The 19366-nt window shown below is 44.1% G+C and overlaps 1 protein-coding gene across 3 annotated transcripts in view; it reads left to right on the top strand.

Moving 5' to 3' along the window:
* AUTS2 (activator of transcription and developmental regulator AUTS2) overlaps positions 1-13539 on the top strand; it is a 757798-nt gene extending 744259 nt beyond the window's left edge. For all 3 annotated transcript variants that reach the window (XM_033078074.2, XM_033078075.2, XM_033078076.2), the window contains 5 exons: positions 2211-2352; positions 2863-2940; positions 4190-4273; positions 5122-5344; positions 10384-13539. In XM_033078074.2, the coding sequence (XP_032933965.1) occupies positions 2211-2352; positions 2863-2940; positions 4190-4273; positions 5122-5344; positions 10384-11623 (1767 nt within the window). In that variant the 3' untranslated portion in view covers positions 11624-13539. The remainder of the gene's footprint in view (positions 1-2210; positions 2353-2862; positions 2941-4189; positions 4274-5121; positions 5345-10383) is intronic.
* Positions 13540-19366: the final 5827 nt, after the last annotated feature.

Here is a 19366-nt window from a genome sequence, read left to right on the forward strand (position 1 = left end):
GGGGCTGTGCATGATGATATTTTCAAGAATAATTGAGAATTCTGTATGGTCAGTAAGGAGAGTTGGGGTATCCCTGGGTATACAGGAACCATGTTCCCCCCTCCTCTTGTGACCACAAAGGGTGAATCTGTGCCTGAAGGCTCACACAGGACAATTTCTCCTTCTCCTTACACTCACTCCCATGGTTGTGAAGGTGCCTTTTCTTCTGCAGAATCTGAAGGTGCTGCCTGACCACAGAGCAGGGAATCTAACAGGTTGATTTCCAGTTTGCATGCAGTGCCACAGGACTGCTGCCAGTAATGATCTGGCCTACTAATTGCTTGCAGAGGGCAGCAGTAGGCACTGAAAGAGCAGGCACAATGGGAAACTTTAAAACACAACCTTCCTGACCTCAGGAAAAATTGCATGTGGCTGAGGAGGCTGTTTGGCTGCCTGTGCCTCTGCACCAAGACCTGAGTAACCTCTACACACCCCAGGGATTCAACAGGGCTGCACAGCAGCTCAGGGCACAGAGCACATTTACACCCTCCTTGCACTGCCCACTGCTCAGGAGAGGATTTATGCTCCATAATTGGCCTCTCTCCTTTAGGAAAGGCCTTACAGTCTGATCTAAGAGCAGCACAGACATTTACATTGATTTTTGTGGGCACCACACTCAGGTGTTACACATTTTCTGGAAATACATTAGGAAGGATTGGCATCAAGGGGCTGCTCTCCTGAACAGCAGCTGGGGAGAAAAGAAATCTGACCATTTCCCTGGTACTATTTTAAGGTAAACCAACACATTCAGAAATCTTTTTAACATGTCCATGGTATTCCTGTTCCTCTTCAGATAGGGGATTTGTTCGTTATTTAGAGCAGCACCATTCATATGGCTGCAATTAAAGCTTCAGCCAGCTTTTGCTATTCTGAGTAATGCCTGTCAGAGGTTTATAACTTGGTTGTTAAAAAAGAATAAAAAGAGTTCACAGCATAAAAATCTGGCACACAGGCTTCAACTGAGGCATTTGTATTTTCTGAACTCCTTTTAACTATTAAAGCACTTCAGTGTTACTTCCTTAAAAGACATGACCTTGACTTGGCCACCTTTGCAGTTTCAGTATTCCTGCAGGCCATTATCTCCAGACATAGATAATGCCTTTGTTTCCCTTTGTATTTCTTGTTTTCCTTCTTTTTTTTTTTTTTTTTTGTTCTCATGACTACACAGACAAGTTTCCATCACTTGAAAAACAGCTATGAGGCATGCACATTAATTTGATCATAACTTTTTAATATGCATATTTATAACATTGTAACAGTCTGTACTCGGGGCTGGCACAGTATTAAATACTGATTTATAAAGCGTAGCCTGCTCCAGAACTGCTGTTAAGATCTCCTGGTTCCATGTTACCCATTTATAAATCCTTTCAGCTGCCCTGCACAATTAATCAGCAATCTGCATTTAGGGAGTTCTGGCAGCACAGGTAATTGGGAATTTGGTTTTCTTCCTTCATTCCATAAAACTACTGAAGTAGGCACCACTGAAACGAGGATGTGGCACAAAGAAGAGCCCATCCTTCATGCTCTTATCACTCACAATGCGGCTGCCTCAGCAAATTCTCCTCACAAAAGGGAGGCTGCTGACTCTAAAACATGTAAATAAAGATGTGCAGCACTTTTGAGTGTGGAGTGAGAGCTGTCAGAGTGGGACTCAACCACTCCTGCTCTGCAGTCTGGTTCCTTTCAGCCCCTGGTTGCAGCATCAGAGGCACTGGAGGATGCTCTGCATCCATCCGTGGGACATGAGTGGTTCTGGTGTCCATGTCTAGACTTTCAACACCCCTGCCCACCTGGGACCAGGGCCCAGCTGACATTCCCATTTAGTATTGTGGGATAGACCTGTCCTTACAGCTCAGCAAATGTTTGAGGCCTTTTCAGAGAGTTTTATGTTTGTTGTTGAAGACAGCTCTCTGAAGAGAGCTGGAGGGGTGGATGTGAACATATGTAAAAACACTGAAATTTGCAGGAAATATGCAGGAGCCTGAGCTTTTCCCTTTGCCTTAGATTTCCCTTCCAGGAAAAGAGCTGTGCACCTGTGCTCGGGGTCCCAAAAACCAATATTCTTGTTAAAACATCAATATGAATGAACTGCTCTACCCACCTCACTCTGGAAGTGCCTTTTGCTGTTACCTTTTCAGGCAGTCTCTTCCTAATCCTGTTTTCCATTTCAGAAACAGATGCAGTCTGATCCACACAAGCTGGACTTTGGCCTGAAACCAGAATTTCTGAGCAGGCCACCAGGCCCCAGCCTTTTTGGAGCCATCCACCACCCCCATGACCTGGCTCGGCCCTCAACTCTCTTCTCCACAGCCAGTGAGTACTGAAAGTGAAATCCCCATCCTGCTCCTTGCTCATTAAAATGCTAATCCTTGCCATGAATTTCCCATATGCTTTGGCTTGTGAACTCTCTGCAAGACATGCCAGGGGCTATTAGTCTATTTGATAAATATTTAAAAAGGATTCTGTATGTTTTTATAAAAACCCAACCTGCTGAAACACTGCACAGGTAGTAAATGAAGGAACATTTCCTCACAGAGTGATGTCTGATGCATCATGGAGATGAGATGTTGGAAATAAGCTGTATTTCATATGCATTTCCTTTTTGTTTCTGACCCAAAACATTAATTCCCCTGCATCCCTTATCCTCTAGCTGGGTATTTGTGTTTGGAAAAGCAGCTGCTCTTTGCACAGGATCCTGTGAGCCCCACACAGGGCACAGCAGTGTCAGCTCAGTGGGCTGGTACAGAAGGGACAGCCCAGAGCACAGTGAGTCCCTGTCTGTGCCTTGGCTGGGAACTGACCCCTTTTGCTTTGTTTTGGCAGGTGGGGGGCATCCAGCCGGGACCCCTTTTGGCCCACCACCCCACCACAGCAACTTCCTCAACCCAGCTGCTCACTTAGGTATGTCCTGTCTCAGCTCCTGGGGAGTAAACTCAGACTTTGACACAGAGAAATTACAGACTTCTGTGTGGAGACACTCAGAGTATTCTGCTTATTAACCTCTACAAATGGCACATTTTAGGTGTTTTAGTCTTTACCCAGGCAGAAGTTCTAAATACACAGAGAAGTGTCACTGACTGTGTTTTCAAATACTCTGGACATTAGAGGATCAGGGTTACAGGGCTGGTTGGGTTTCATTGGAGTTAGGCTTAAAACCAGTCCAAAAATGCCTTAAGGGTAAGGCTTCACATCACAGAGATGTTTTTTTTCCTAACTCCTACTTAGATATCTGTTTTTTCCATTAAAGTGAATAGGAAACATAGTTTTAAAATCTTGTGATCTGGCTTCACATGTCAGTTAGGGAAAATTTGTGAGTACACATTTAGAACCAGAACTGCCCAAGTTACCAGATGTTGTTATTTCCTTTCTAACTTGCTGCTTTTGTAATAAGGTGACCTGCTCCTTATAGGAGCACCCAAGACCAAGACTTTAAGTTGGCATTTCATTTTGCATGGGAAAGGATTTGGGAGGGTCACCAAACTGGTACAGCAAACAGACAATGCAGGTTTATCATTCTGCACTTTGCTGGCTTTGGGCTTCTTTTTTTTCTGTGGTGGTATTTATCAGAAATTACTTCATCAAAATTGTTAGACTGCTCCAAAATAAAGTGAGAATTTGCTTTATATGATTTTCCTGTTGCCTGTATACATTAACTAAAAAAATTGTTCCAGCATTTTTCAGTCCATACTAGTTTTTTTGTTTAGTGTTAGCAGTAAACACCAAGGGAATCACAGAATGCTCAGGCCAGCATGACATATCAGTGGAACAGGACATTTTATTTATATCCTGGCTCTGGTTTAGGAGACATGACCTGAAGGTCTTTGGAACACAGTTGCCAGAGTTAATGATAGTCTGACTAGCAAGGGACATTTCCTGAAAAAGGAAATAAAAGGAAGTAAAAGTGGAGATGTTTGCAGGTTTCAAATGAAATACCATGTCCATTTTAACATCTTGATTTTCTTTAAGAGGGAGTTTTTAGTAGATGATGCCATGGGTGTGGCCAGGAACAAAGCCAGTGTTGTGTGTGGCAGCCCCTCAGAACCCTGCTATGTGTGGGGGGATGCTGTTGCAGCAGTGATGGGCACAGCTGGGCTGCAGGAGGATGGGGTTGGCAGCCTCAGGCCTTTCAGCTGTTTGTGTTGGTTTGCAGAGCCCTTCAACCGGCCGGCGTCGTTCAGTGGCCTCACCGCCGTGGGCAGCAACGCCTTCGGGGGGCTCGGGAACCCCGCAGTCAGTGAGTACTGGGCATGGCCCTGCTGCCCTGCAGCTCTGCACGGCTCTCAGGGCACTGTTTGCTCTCTTTTGTACTGCTTGGTTACATCACTAAGAGATGGGAATTTGGAGAGAGACCTTTTCCAGATATCAGTAAATTGTTTTCTGTTAATTACTTAATAGTTTGGGTTCAACCTAGTGCAAAATGTTACCATTACATTGTTCATTACAAAAAAACAAAAATTGAGCCTTTGAGTGTTTGTGAAGTTTTGTTGCATGTTCAGAAGTAAATAATGTGTGCAGCTAGGGAGCTGTGGATGGAGACTTTTTTTTTGCCTTTCTCACCAGTAATCCAGGCCATGTGCCTGGAAAAGATCACTAACCTGCATTTACTAGTAGTGCAGGATCATCAACATTTCTCTAAATTTAGGCAGTCACAGAAAATCATTCCTTTAAAAGTCACTCTCTTTCTTCATACTTCAAATCTGGCATGATTTTGGTCACATTATTTTATTTTGGTTCAGGATCAAATGCAACAAGTTCCATTATTTATCGTCCCTATAAGGGTCATTTCCTGATAGCTCCAAAACATTTGGAATAAGGGTCATTGTCACTTTTATCTTACTCCTTCATCCCTTGTCAATTTTATCCCACAGCATTTCCCTTTCCAATTTAAAGAGCTGTCAGATGCCTGCCCATTTTTAGGAATAAGACCCTCTAATGAATCTCTGTTAATTTCCTTTCCTTTTCCAGCTCCCAATAATATGTATTCATTTTAACTCTGAGTGCTGTAAAAGTTATTTTGGTAAGTACCTTCACTAGAGCATACCTTTTTCTTAAACCTTTTTGTTTTCCACTTCACCATTTCAGCACCCAACTCAATGTTCGGCCACAAGGATGGCCCCAGTATGCAGAGCTTTAGCAACCCTCACGAGCCCTGGAACCGACTGCACCGAACTCCTCCTTCGTTCCCGACCCCTCCGCCCTGGCTGAAGCCAGGAGAGCTGGAGCGCAGTTCATCTGCTGCAGCTCATGACAGAGATAGAGATGTAGATAAACGAGACTCATCTGTTAGTAAAGATGACAAAGAAAGGTACGAAAGAACACTTCCAAGAATTGTCTAGTTCAAAGCTTGGGGCTCCGTTCCGCTTTTAACCCTCCCCAGCCTGGCACGTTGTGAACCCAGAGCTTCACCAGAGGCGCAGCTGGAGCTGTCCCCAGGGTGGCACCATGGAAGAGGCAGGTTTCCAGCTCAGGTGTTCCCCTCTGCAAGGTTTCTCTTCCCACTTGCACCGCACACTTCACCGAAGGAGCTTTGCTGGAGCACAGGTCAGGCAGTGTCAAGTGGGAATAGAATCAAAGCCACCCACTGTTACCTTGTGGGTCACATTGTTGTAGGTCTCTTGAAGGGTTAACGTGGAGATAGAGCCAGACAGGATGGAAAAAAGGATTCTGAAGTCCAGCATATGCTTATCTGCACCTTCAAATACTTAAATAACTTTGTAAATCAGACCTTTTCTGCCAAACAAGTAACACTTCCACCCTCCTCAAAAAACATCCTGACCAGAGGGACCAGTACTAAAGATGTGAGATCAGGACATTAAAATGCACCAGGAATGTCATGTGCCAAAACCACAGCAAGCTTCAGAGCATGCAGTTCATGAAAAGCACCTTCTTTCCCCTCAGAAAAGCCCCTCCACTTGCACTGCTGTTAGCACACCTTCCAACACAGTTTCTAGTCAGTGTTTTACATGGACTTGCATGCTCACATGTCCAGGCTGGGAAGGGTTAATGGAAAGTAAAAATCTGGTCATATTTATTTTTTTGTCAGGACTGTTCCCATTATTCAGTTAATGCAGTAACAATTCCTCTTAACATTGAAGTACCAAATTTATAAGAATTTGCCATTCAGCAAGTGTCATGCCTTCCTTGAAAAATGTAGAGAGGCTGATTTCAGCTTTTTCAGTTGTGGCTTGATGGCTTTCCTGTTAAGTTTGCACATTACTTTACTACATAATGGCTATTTGTTTCTAATATTTTAACCTAAAAGAATATCTAGGAGATGTGCTTTTCTGACTTCTCTGTCACTAACCCAAAGATACTCATTAGTAGCCTTCTCTAAAAGAAGTTATGCTAACACATTAGATATTCTAAAACTACATGTAAGAACTTTTCTACGTTGTTCTAAAAGAAAGGCGAACTACAGATCTTTTCACCTACATTTTCCATTTGGAATATTTTCTGTTTGGTAGCATAGCTTCATTATTTTCATGTCTGATGTTAATGCTTCAAAAGAAATTGCTGTTACAAATTGGGTTTTCTGTCCTGCAAAAGGCTTAAGCATGTGAGTAACTTTACTGGCTGGAATGGCAAAGCATTTTAGTTACTATGATCTGGGTAGTCTGTAGAATTATGTGATTATTTTGGTTGCTGTTTTGTTGTTTTCTCATGAAGTGTTCTGCTGAAGAAAATCCCTCACTGAAAACATTCCTTGCAAGCTGCTTTGGCATTGCCTGAACTCCATATCATAGCTCAGAACATATTTCTTTTCAATAATTTGAGAGTTTAGCAGTAATCATTATCCATCCCTCATAGCTGTGCACTATTCCAGCTTGCAGCGAGTGCCGTCCTGGTTTCACCACCACAGCACTGCTGTGTGCCCAGCTCTGTGGGCTGGGACATTGCACTTTGCAGCATGTTCATACTGTGGCCTGTTTGAGGAGAGGCTGAGAATCCCTTCTCAGAGCTGTGCTCCCTGTGGAGAGGGTGTCAGAGGAGCTGAGAGCCTCTCCTACCTCTTTATTTAACATTCAGTGGCACCCAGTGGGGTGAGCACAGAGCTTTCTAGTTCAGATTCCAAGCTTTATTATATATTTGAAATTCATTTGCCCAATCAGGAAGAGCTGGGAATCACACCCAGAGGTTTGATTTCATGTCAAAATCATCTAGTCATCAAGGGTCTAACCTTACCAACCCAGAGATTGCCCAGGTAGCCAAAAGCATTGACCTCAACTCCTACCTGCCATGGAAAGGTCCCTCCGAGCCTGAGGCTCCCCACCCAAGGTTGGTGTTGATGGGGTGGAGATCCCTGGTGTCTCCTCTTGGATCAGCTATGGCAGACTGAGAGGTGAATCCCTCACAGCACTGCAGCAGTGACCCTTTCCTGGGAGTGACTGCAGAGCCCTGATTGCTCCTGGAACTTTGCATGTCCCTTCCAGCTCAGGGTATTCTGGGATCCTGCAATTGATTGCAGTTGTGGAGGGATTTTTTTAAAGACTCTTCTATTCCAGCCCAACATTAAGGAAAAAAATCAGTAAAAATAGCAAACATGAAAAGCAGGATTTGTTCCTTCTCAGCAGTATTTTGTTTAAAAGGTATCACTGAACACTTCCAGTAAAACTACAGTGGTATTTGAAGGTCTGCAAACCTAGAGCATTAAACCAAACCAAGAATCTGTTGATCTTTCAATCAATATAAATGAGGCACATACCTCAGCATAGGAAATTCAGCATTTTTCAGTGTAGCACACAGCCTGAGAACTTCTCTTATTTGGTAATAAGTTCATTGGATAATGTGATTTTAGGTTTCTTCTTTGTGGAGGTAGTGGCTTAGAGCTGTTTTTATATTATCAACCTAAGGAGTTCTTGACAAATTTGAGGCTTAAAAAGTTATTCCTTCTCTGTCCACTGGATTACATGCAGTTCACTGAAATGAGCTGGATAATCAGGAGCCTCTTGAGATGTTACCAGCACTGTCATTGAATATGATGACATTGGCAAAGGAATTTGTCATTTTGGTTACACATATATTTCTCCTTAATTACAGAAAACAGCTGTTATTTTCTCTAAATTTCATATGTCATCAATTATATGGAAAATTGATTAAATATCAACAAAAGGACTGAATGAGCTTTCCTAGGGAAATAAAACAATGAAGGGTACTCTCTGAACTAGTCCCATGAGCAAAATAAATAAAAGATTAGGTATTGGAGAGCCCACAAGCCAGTGTTTGCCCAGCAGAGTAAAAGAACTGACCCTTCATGTTGATAATCCTTCACTGGAGGGCCTTGAATTGGTTTCCCTGTGGCCAGATTTGGAAGCTGTTAAATCAAATGCCTTTAGCTCTTGGTGGAAAGCAAGTGGAGGGAAATTAGAGCCTGGGTGCGATTTCCAGAATGTTCAGGTCCCTTTGAATGAAGGCAGCACCTGATACCAAGCAGTGAAGTGCTGGATGCTCTGTCTTCCAGAAGTTTCCCTACAGTCACATTCTGGACTTCAGAGGTCTCTCATACATGGCCCATGAAATGACAACAGTTCAGTCTAGACACAGCAAAAGTTGCACCTGGTGATATTAGAATGAGAGTTTCCTTCTCCCAGCCATTTTTTCTGCATTTGCTGCAGTTTCACTGTCCAAAAGTACCTAGTGGTACAAATCTTACACAGTTCAGCAAAAAAAGTAGGTGGCAGAAATTGTACAGGTGAAGGAGCAAATGTTCACCTTGTCACCTCCCTTCAGCTGCCAGTACTGCTCACCTTGCCCAGAGTGTCACTGGCCTGCCCCAGCCCTCATGTGACACCTGCACCCAGACACACACATGGCAGCTGGAGCTGAGGGGAGGCCCCACTGCTTACCCTTTCCATGGAATCCCAGAATCATGGGGGTTGGAAGGGACCTGTGGAGATCATCCACTCCAGCCCCCTGCTGAGGCAGGGCCACCCAGAGCAGGTGACACAGGAACGTGCCAGGTGGGTTTTGTCTTCAGAGAGACCTCCCCGGGCATCTTGTTCCAGTGCTCCACCACCCTCAATGGAAAGAAGTTCTTTCTTATGTGGTAGAACTTCTTGTGTTTTTGTTTCTGGCCATAAATATTTTTTTGCTTTTAACAGCACATTGTTAAATGTGCTCATCCCACATAGAAACAGAATTTCCATGTTCAGCAAAAAGCACGTGTCCAGCACTGAATATGTGGAGCTGTCTTTGTGGAGAGACTCCAACTCAGACGTTGATTGAAGTTACTAAGAGGTTAAATCATTGGAACTGAGGGATTAGATTCACCTTGTGAATTTGATTAGTTTTAAATGGAAGAGCTTTTTCACTTAGCGTTGCCCATAACAACTCCTGGTCAACACTACTTCCTGAAAATAATTGGTATGGAACCCATTTCCATATTTAGATTTTTGTTCAGTGCCAGACAATAATTGCCCAATCTTTTGTGCACCATTAACTAGGTTCGAAAGATGGAATGAACTCACAGTATTTTCTGACTTTATAGCACTGGCTCTGTCCTGCTCAGCTTGTTTTAGCCTAGAAATGGGAAGGGTTGGTCACCTGAGGAGCAGCTGACTCCAGGCATGATGTTTTCAGAGCCAGTCTGAAGGATGGATGGACAGAGCAGATTTACCTCTGCTAAGGAGGTCAGCACAAAATCTGTGTGATGGGCAGCTCTGTTAAACACTTGCACTGAGGGTCACTGCACACTCAGGGAAGTGCCTTCCTGTCAGAGAGCTGCGTTGGCACCATCAGTACTGGTCGTACTTGAAAAGATTTTGTCTCAGTTTGAAGTAATTGAATTGTTAGAAGTATGTTGAAAAGCTAGACATTTGAGGAGAATAGAGGAGAGAAATCAGTAGTATACATTGATCTGGAAATGTTTTAAAAGTAATTTGAAAAAATAGTAATCTATTTTCCCAAATATATTCTTAATAGAAGAAGTAGGTAGAATACTATTAACCATGTAATTTGGATTTGATTGCCTCACTTTTTGGATGAAATTAGTATGTTTTTACTTTTCTTTCTCTGATTTGCAAACATTTAAGGCCGCTGCCTTTGAAATACATGTCCTAGAGCTAGATTCCATGCGAGCCTTCTGTGGACTTCAGTGTTTGGATCTCAATCAGATTCTTCACAGAGCAGCTTTGGAGATCTGCTGCTGCTTTGTTGAGATAACAGAATAGGCCAAGTTTAGAGATGGGCTGATCTTCTGGAGTTTTGGGTGTGCCAAAGGCACAGTGCATTTACTGGTGCAAGTCACCAGCTCTCTGCAAAGCCACAAATAGAAAGCCAGGTACTCTGATGCTTAGTTTTCTTTGCAGAGCTTCTGATGCCTTCATTTCACACTTCTCTTTCTTGTAGGGAGAGCATTGAGAAAAGACACTCCAGCCATCCTTCGCCAGCACCTATCCATCCAGTAAACTCCCTCGGACATAACCGCAGCTCAAGTGAGCAGATCAGGAGCCATCTGAATCCCGAGGTTCGAGAAAAAGAGAAACCCAAAGAACGAGAGAGGGATCACTCCGAATCTCGGAAGGAAATTAATGTTGAAGAGCACAAGGTGAAGGACAACTACGTTTCGGAGAAAGAAGGCCTGAGCCATGAAAGCCGAGTGGTGGAAGAGTCTAAGCAAATGCCCAGGGTTCCTTCCCCCTATGCCAGGCCCCCCGTTGTGGAGAGCACCAGGCCTAACAGCACTTCCAACCGCGAGGCCGACAGGAAGAACGAGCCGGCGTATGATAACCCGAAGAAAAGCAACGAAGTCAAGGTGAAGGAAGAGCGAAAGGAAGACCATGATGTTCAGCCTGAGGGACCTCAGACTCATAGGTCGTCTGATCAGCCACCACCCATATCCACATCCAACGTCCATCCAAGTCCTTTAGTGTCGATGCCTATGACTGTAGGTGTGACTGGTATACATCACATGAACAGCATCAGTGGCCTGGACAGGACTCGCATGATGACCCCTTTTATGGGAATTAGCCCAATTCCTGGTGGGGAACGTTTCCCCTATCCTTCTTTCCACTGGGATCCAATGAGAGATCCCTTGAGAGATCCCTACAGAGAGCTGGATATTCATCGGCGAGACCCCCTGGGCAGAGACTTTTTGCTAAGAAACGACCCCCTCCATCGCCTCTCCACGCCAAGGTTGTACGAAGCAGACAGGTCATTCAGGGATCGGGAACCTCACGACTACAACCACCACCACCACCACCACCACCCTCTGTCCGTGGACCCGCGGCGGGAGCACGAGAGGGGCGCGCACCTGGACGAGCGGGAGCGGCTGCACATGCTGCGCGAGGACTACGAGCACGCGCGCCTGCACTCGGTGCACCCCGCCGCCCTGGACGGGCACCTGCCCCACCCCGGCCTCCTCACGCCAGGACTGCCCAGCATGCACTACCCCCGCGTCAGTCCCCCCACGGGACACCAGAACGGCCTCCTCAATAAAACTCCCCCCACAGCAGCTCTCAGTGCCCCTCCGCCTCTCATCTCGACGCTGGGCCCTCGGCCCGGCTCTCCCCGAAGGACTACTCCTCTGTCCACAGAGATGAGAGAGAGGCCTCCCTCTCACACCCTCAAGGACATTGAAGCTCGATAAGCAGAGTGAGATTCGATGAAAACCAGAGCAAGAGGGACAAAAACTTTGTAAATGAACATAATATAAAGACCTTCTTACTAGTCATTGATACAGACTGGGGATGTGACCCACTGTACAATATGTATAGACCTGAGTGCAAAGATTTTGAAATGATTTTTTTTGTATATTATATGTTGAAATTTTCCAGATCTTTTAGCCAAGTCCATATATGTTCCTCGTGTCTCCTACTCTATTTTATTTCTAGTTTAAAATTTTCAGAATTTGAACTGAAGAACAAGACATCAGTCTGAGTGATTTGACTAGAAACAAGCCACCACCAATGTCAACCCTACAAAGCTCTTTCAAACCAGAAGTGAAGTCAATTGTAGATATTTATGTAAAAAGATTGCTTCATGGATTAATGGTTCATATATGCAAAAAGGGTAAGATGAAAGCTTTACTTTGTACAAATGTAAATAGATAAAATTAAGTAACATAATACATTAATACTTCTTAAACTGTGCTATTTGCAAACTTAATATTGATCAACACAGTCTGCTTATGCTGTGTTACTTATATTGTTATAGACAGCTAAACCCCTTCAACTATGCAATGAATTTTAAGGCTTTTCACAAAAGCCTTTATAACTCAAAGGAGCCTTTTCAACACACAACATAATTAAAGTCATATTTTCCCTGAACAAACTCATTTCTAATGGAAGCCTATTTCTCTTGTTTTGATGAAGAAACAGCCCTTCAGAGGTGTAGTTTTCTCTGTGAACCCTTGCATCAGGCTGCAGAGGTCACTGTAGCTCGTGTGTCCCTTGGATGGTGTCAGGGTTGGTGCTCTGTGATCACTGGTACGGAGTCATGGCAGATTGGGTTTCAGTCATATTAATCTGGGTTAAATGGTAATAATCAAATGCTGGAGATTTTCCAGAACTTTTGTCACTTAACATGTCAAATTTCTTTCGAGAAGAACATCTGCTTATAGCCATTCATGTCTGGTTTTATTGCCAGTATGTCGTTTTTATCTGTACACACATTTTTTTTGTGTTAAGTGATTTTTAGCTACATTGAAACAAATCCTACAAGAAAGCAAATACTTTTCTAAATGATGGATATGTTTTCACTGTGGATCAGTAGTTTAATTAATGAACTCCATTGCAGATTTCATAATGGAATTTATTGTATTTCAGTTGGTAATAAAGTCTGTGAATAGTTAACAGGTCAGCCTTGTTGTTCCCTAATCATAGAAGACATTAAATAACCTGAAGAACATGGTTCTTTTAAAAAATATGCATCAATCTTCTGAAATCTGTCTTTTCATAACACACTTTTTTATAATGTTTAAGTTTCTTGTCTAAATATTTGGAGAGAATATGACTTTATCAGAGAGAATTCAATATCTTGTCTACTGGACTGTAAAATATATGTATGAAATAAAATTAGTTCCATTGGTCTTCTAGTGTATTAAAGTGCTATCTGAAGTTGTTACCCTGTTTTGGCAAAAAAAAGAAAAAAAAAAGAAAAAAGTTAACTACAAACAGTTGTTTCTAATGATCAGAGATCTATTTTAGTAGTCAACTGAAGGTTTAGTTGTGAGCTTCAGATTTTTGTGAACTCCAGATGTTGTGCAGTGTTTCTTTTTTTTTTTCTTTTTCTTTTCTTTTTTTTTTTAAACAAACAAAAGAAAAAGTACAAAAAAGTCCCAACCCTGAGGAATATGTACACTGGAACCGTAGTGGTAGCTTTCAGTATTGTAAAGAGATTGTTATATACAAACCTTTTTGCTGTTTATCCTGTATGTAATAAAGTCCTTTCTAGATCCTATGTGAACAGAAAAGTGAAGCGGCTCTCAATCTTCAGCATGTTCCCTCCTCAGCGAAGACTTGTGTAATGTAAATTGTGCCATGTTATTAAAAAATGTGAACTAAACTGCTAGGTGCTTCTTTGTGTGCAGTACCCCATCGTTGCTATGGGGAGGAAGTCCTTTTTCCCAACAGTGGGGTTTTGTTCAGAAGGAGTAGCTGTTCAAAATGGAAAGGAAATGGCAAGCTTTCATAAGCCATCTTATTGAAATCCTTACAGCAATCAGGGAAAAAAGTAACAAAAAAGAAACCAGATCCTTGGCTTTTCCAGATTCTTTAAAATACAGTAACACCCTACTTGGATTAGATTTTAATTAGACCATAATCTTGGTCTGCTGGATGCACATCGTTAAAAACCTGAGTTACTGAAGGAAGGCAGGTCTGGATGGCCACAGAAGGATGTAACTACTGGAACAAGTGAGAGAAGCCCCACGAGGCAGGGGCTGATTGAGAGCATCATCTTCCAGGCTCATCTCATCCTTGTTAGAGGAGCCTGACAGCTCTGGCAGCGTCTTCAGGGGGAAGAAACGTGGTCTTGATTGCCCAGACTATGATCCTTGTCCTCCCAGGTGCTGAGCAAACTCTTGTTGATGGTCCTTAATTCCCAATTAAGCCAATGAGCCCTCACTCCCAGAGTCCCAGAAAGCACCGAGGCATTTCAGTCCCTTTGAATTCAATCCAATTTAAGTGCTCCATGCCTTTGAAGATCCACGTATCAAATCTTCTTGTACTGGTGATGCTCGGAGGAATATGCCTGCAAGGTGTAGTAAGAGATGAAACAAGATTTTTAATGCTTTTAAGCTTCTTCAGGTGCATTTCAGAAGTTTGATACAGGGATGTTAGCTTGCAGGTATAGACAATTTGATCTTTTTTTTGAAGGGTTTTCCATTCAGGGCATTTGTCTTAAATCTTCTAATTTTTAATTCCCTTGTGTTTAAGAAATTAATTTCATTTAAAGATCATGCCAGATACCATCTGTGGGAATGAAATGAATCATAGGATATGAATTCTGTAGGTTGTGTGTGATTTTGATGATAGAAAACCCACAGTGTGCTTATAGCAACCAGGACTTTGCTTTAGGTTTTAAAGCCCCACCTTCCCAAATTCCAACTAATTTTCTATTTAGCAGCTTCTTACCACCAGCTGAGATGCCAAATACAGGGCATAGGAAAGGAATCTTTGGAAACAGTCCTAACATTTGTTTCCCAATATGTTGGTCATTTTATGCCATGTTTGCTTCTTTCTTTTTTAACTTCCTGTTTCGATCTTTGGTTTTCCTTACTAAGACTTAGCTTCAGCCTGGTTTTTTGCTTTTCATACATTACTGCTGCCCTCTTTGCCAGTCCTGTCCTCTTTCATGGCCTGGACAGCTAAATCTTATCAGAGGCAGCAATAAACGCTGCAGATTTTTCTCCCAAAAGTCATAGATAGTGTACATTGTTGTTCCTTTTTACCTTTGCCTGTAGGGGAGCTCATGAAAACTGCAGTCCTTGCTGGACTGGAAGAGAGGCAGATGGAGGCTGGGAAGGGTTTTACTGCAAGTATTGTCATCTGCTCTGGCTGTGTCTTGTTGAGGAAATGTTCAGCGCGCTTCTTGCTGATTTGAGCTCTAATGACAGCTTCATATGTGCAGTGCTGAAAGGCACTGGGGCATGGACCAAGGTCACAGAACAGAGGTGTTGCACTTACAGAGGAGCTCCTTGGCCTGCTGCTTGCTTTGTGGCAGGGAAGAGTGAACAGTGGTTCAGAGACTGCAGTTACACAGGGTTTTGTTACTGCCATGGTGCCTTGGTTAAGTCTCACCTGGATAAACCAACTTCCTTTGGACTCCACCTGCCAGCTTTGGGGTGTACCTGTGCTTGCTTTCAGGAGGTGATTTGGAACAGGATCCCAGCTTAAACAGAATTGTCTTTAGAGTGTGACTCTGCCTGAGCTCTGGATGGAGGCTGGCCTCTAACTCAGCTGGTTGAGAAGTGCATGCAAATGAGTGGTGGCACTGCCTCCTGCCCTGCAGATGTCCTGGACCCATCAGATCTTTCCTGCACATGTAAAACTCTGCCATTCCTTACGTGAAGCTCTTTGGGACACATTCTGTCTTTGACTGCACCATGATTGGTACCCTGATTGGGGCAACTGAGCATTGTCCAGTGCATCTATAATCAAAAATCCTTCTAGTCATACTAAAACTGAAGGCTTCAGTGAAATAGCCACAGAAACCTTTATAAAAAACTCCACAGTTTTGCTAGCCAAGGAGAACCAGAGCTACAGGTGAGGAACTGTTCTCCCTGTGCCCTGTCCCCAGCTGGAGGGGCTTGGACTGTCCTTGCCTGTAGGCAAGGTGAAAGTTCCAGGGGGTATCTGTTGCAGTCACATCCCTTTCTTTTTCCAATGGTGTCTTGTAACTGAAATCATGTTAGACAAAGATACTTCCTGGTCATAAAATACATCCCCCTCATTTGTGCACGGTGAGGTTACATACAGCAACAGGTATTTAAGGACATCAAAATGCACATGTGCTGTCAGGTACAACACCAGGGAAGACGCTCAATCCAGCAAGGAGCAGAGTATAAAATCCTGATGCCATCCTACAATCTCACATGTCTGTTTTGCAGTCATCTGATGTTTCCTCTGCTGGTCTGGAAATACAGACTTCAGTACAGCACTGTGCCTATTTTATGAACAGGAAAAGTGCTGGTGGGACCCCCAAACACGGAGTCACCAGTGTAGTACCGGGCACCTTCTGCCCAAGTCATCTCAGGAGCCACCGGGGCAATGGAGTTACTGCTGAGTCACTGCAGAACAGAAAAAAACCCTGAATTGGGCAAATTGCAAAGTCCAGGGTGGCAGGAGATGAGGAATATCTGGTTTGCTCTTTTTGTTTTAGAAAATACTTCTAACCCTCCATATTAACAAATTGTGGAATCTCAAGAGTGCTAAACTTACCTGTGAAGGAATTTTACCTATTTATTGATAAGTAGCTCAAGTACTGACCCAAGCTGAAAAGGGTTGTGGTCATTCTGGTTACTAAGGGCAGGTTTGCTATATTTACCACCTAATGTGGCTTGTTTAATCATTGTATTGCTCAGTACTGAAACTCACTCTGACTCCAGCATTTTTCTTGGTTGAAGTTATATGTTTCTCTACTGAAAAACTTAACCCTAGGAACTGAGCCATCTATCCCCGTATAATCATCTTTGTTTCAAGACAATTAAGCGAGAATTGAATCGGCTCATTGCATAAAGATGTTACCTATCAAATACACAGTATGTTTATTAAATGTATCTTTTGCTTTGTATCTTCAAAGCCCTGTAATAGTTTCCATTGAATCAGTGTCGTTGTGGGGGTTGTTTTATACAGCAGAAATTCCATTAGCATCAAAAGCTTGGAATTTTTTTATTTCTTTTCTTTTGCAGACAACTAAAATTAAGTACTAACTTCTAAGGATTTTCAGTAGTCCCTGTTTTGGGGCCTCAGTGTATATTTGGTGTTACCATGATGTGTTTGGAGCTTGTTTGATTTAAAAAAACAGGGGGAGGTATCAAACAATGTCCAGTTGCCAGCCAAAAGAAAAAGTTTTGTCTCCACTAATCCTAGAACAGGGAAACAGAACTAGATTTATTTTAGCCTGTTAGAAAAAGATGTTGTTCTGCAGTGGTACCACAAGAGGGTGGTTAAAGAGAGCCTGAAACACGTGTAGGCTGTGCTGGAAGACGGGATGGCTCTGCTGTTCTGGGCAAGGTGAATGTAGCTGTAAATTATTTTTATGACAGTCTGCTCTGTGAGGAGCTCTCCTGTCCTCCTGAGTACGTGACAGAAATCCCAGTGGTGCAGTGGCAGATGCTGCTTGGGCTGATGAAGGAGTGACCTTACTTTGTCACATTTAATACAAGGGACTAGAAGTGGTCCATACCCAGAGCATTCAGCTCGATAGAGGCAATTGTATTTTGGAGAGTCAGGTTTAAATTGCACGGTGCTACAGTCCAGCAACAAAGCACATTGTGCCTATGTTAAGGGAATAAAAGATGCTTCTCTAGAGGAAACAGTAGATACAGAATGAGTTAGTGTATGTCAGCTCAAGGAGTTGGACTCAATGATCCTTGTGAGTCCCTTCCAACTGAGGTGATTTTGATTCTGTTCTATGACCTCCTCAAAGTCTCAGCACATCTGTGTTTTTCCCATTACCTAGCTTTTGAAAGGAGTAGCCAAGGACTAAGCAAGAGAATTGCTTCATTTGGAGATGGGGAAAGAAATTAATGCCACATTTTCTAAGGACATAGATTAAAATGATTTAGTGAAAATCACCAGAGCTGTCTGCATTGTACCAGCAGAAAGCTTGGTTCTGGTTTTTCCTTTTCTACCCTCATTGCCCTTGCTGTGTGAGTGGAGAGCCAGCCCTTCCCTAGTGCTGCTCCCCTGACTCTCCCAAGGGATGCATGGCCCCAAGAGCAGCAGAGCATGGCCCACTCGCTCTGGCTGCTGTCTGGCCAGAGGAGGGGAGTGGTGGAGCCTTCAACTCCCTCCCCACCCTGCCCAAAACAAATGCTGGGCAGTGCTATGTCCACAGGGTCCCAGCTGGGTGTCTGAAAGGAGCTAGCTGGTCCCAGGACAATGGGATATGAACTGGGGGCTGCTCAGAGGAGAACTGAGCTCTGCCTCCTCACAGCCGGGACCTGGGGACCAGCGCTGCTCACCCGGGAGGCACAGAGCGGGCAAGAACAGCCTTTTCCATGATCCGAGTGCAGTGGGGAGAACTGTGCTGAGAAGAGGGGGGCTCACACCCACACACCCCAGAGAGGGCAGGGGCACCTCAGCACCCCCATACTGGAGCACCCCCAGGGCAGAGCCTCACAGAAAGAGTGACTGGGCGATGGAATGGCCTGACCAGAGAGGTGGTGGGGTCACCATCCCTGGAAGTTTTAGAAAAGACTGGATGTGGCAGTTAGTGCCATGGTCTGGGTGACAAGGTGATGTCAGATCAGAGGTTGGACTCAATGATCTCAAAGGTCTTTTCCAACCTAGTTGATTGTGTGATTCTGCAATTCTGTGATTCTGTGACTGACAGCCCTGGTGAGCACATCTCATCCACCTCACAGTGTTATCACTGGGGCTTGTTGTCAGTGGAGTCATGCTATGATAGTCATTATGGTTTTAAATGACTCATTTTCCACTTAACTGTATTATTGTGGCTTACAGAGCATCTGGAGCTTTGCAGCAGTAAATATATCACTGACTACTACAGCAATGTACTAATCTGTGGCTTTGAAGAATCTCTAACAGAATACAGCCAGGGCAGGCAGGTGCTGGAGCCTGTGTGGGCCAGCCCCACTCTCTGGGGCACCTGTCCTATACCAGACCAAAACACGGCTCATGCTGATGTGCTTGCAGGAACTGGTGAAGCATCTTTAGTGCAATTTGATCCTGCCTGAATTTGGCATTTTTGTAGAATAAAAGGAGAGATTCTTGTAAGATACGGATGGGAGACCCTCTGCTGGTGCTGAGGCAGCCAGGCCTGTGAGTTGTTGGTGTACCGGGGAACAACATGGGTCGGCCGGAGCAGTCCGTCCTGAATGGTCGGAATACTCCCCTGCCAATATAAATGTTATGTTATTTTATGTGTTTTCTCCTCGGCTCCCGCAGGCACGGCCCGGGACGGAGCTGCAGAGGGCGGTGTGGGAGAGGGAAAGGCCGCCCAAGATGGCGGCGCGGCCGCGCGCTGCGGCGCTAGAGGGAGACAGCGGGCTGGAAAATCGGCTTTTGGGGCTGCTTGGGAGGTTTTCACTCTCGGACGGATCCTGCCCGCCAGGAGCTCTCCTGCCGAGCCGCAGGCAGGCGGCAGCGGCGCCGCTTGGACAGCCGTGCTCGAGATCTCCGCACGTCCCGCTTCTGTGTGAGCG

The sequence above is a fragment of the Catharus ustulatus genome, chromosome 22, assembly GCF_009819885.2.
Source record: "Catharus ustulatus isolate bCatUst1 chromosome 22, bCatUst1.pri.v2, whole genome shotgun sequence".
Lineage (NCBI taxonomy): Eukaryota > Metazoa > Chordata > Aves > Passeriformes > Turdidae > Catharus > Catharus ustulatus.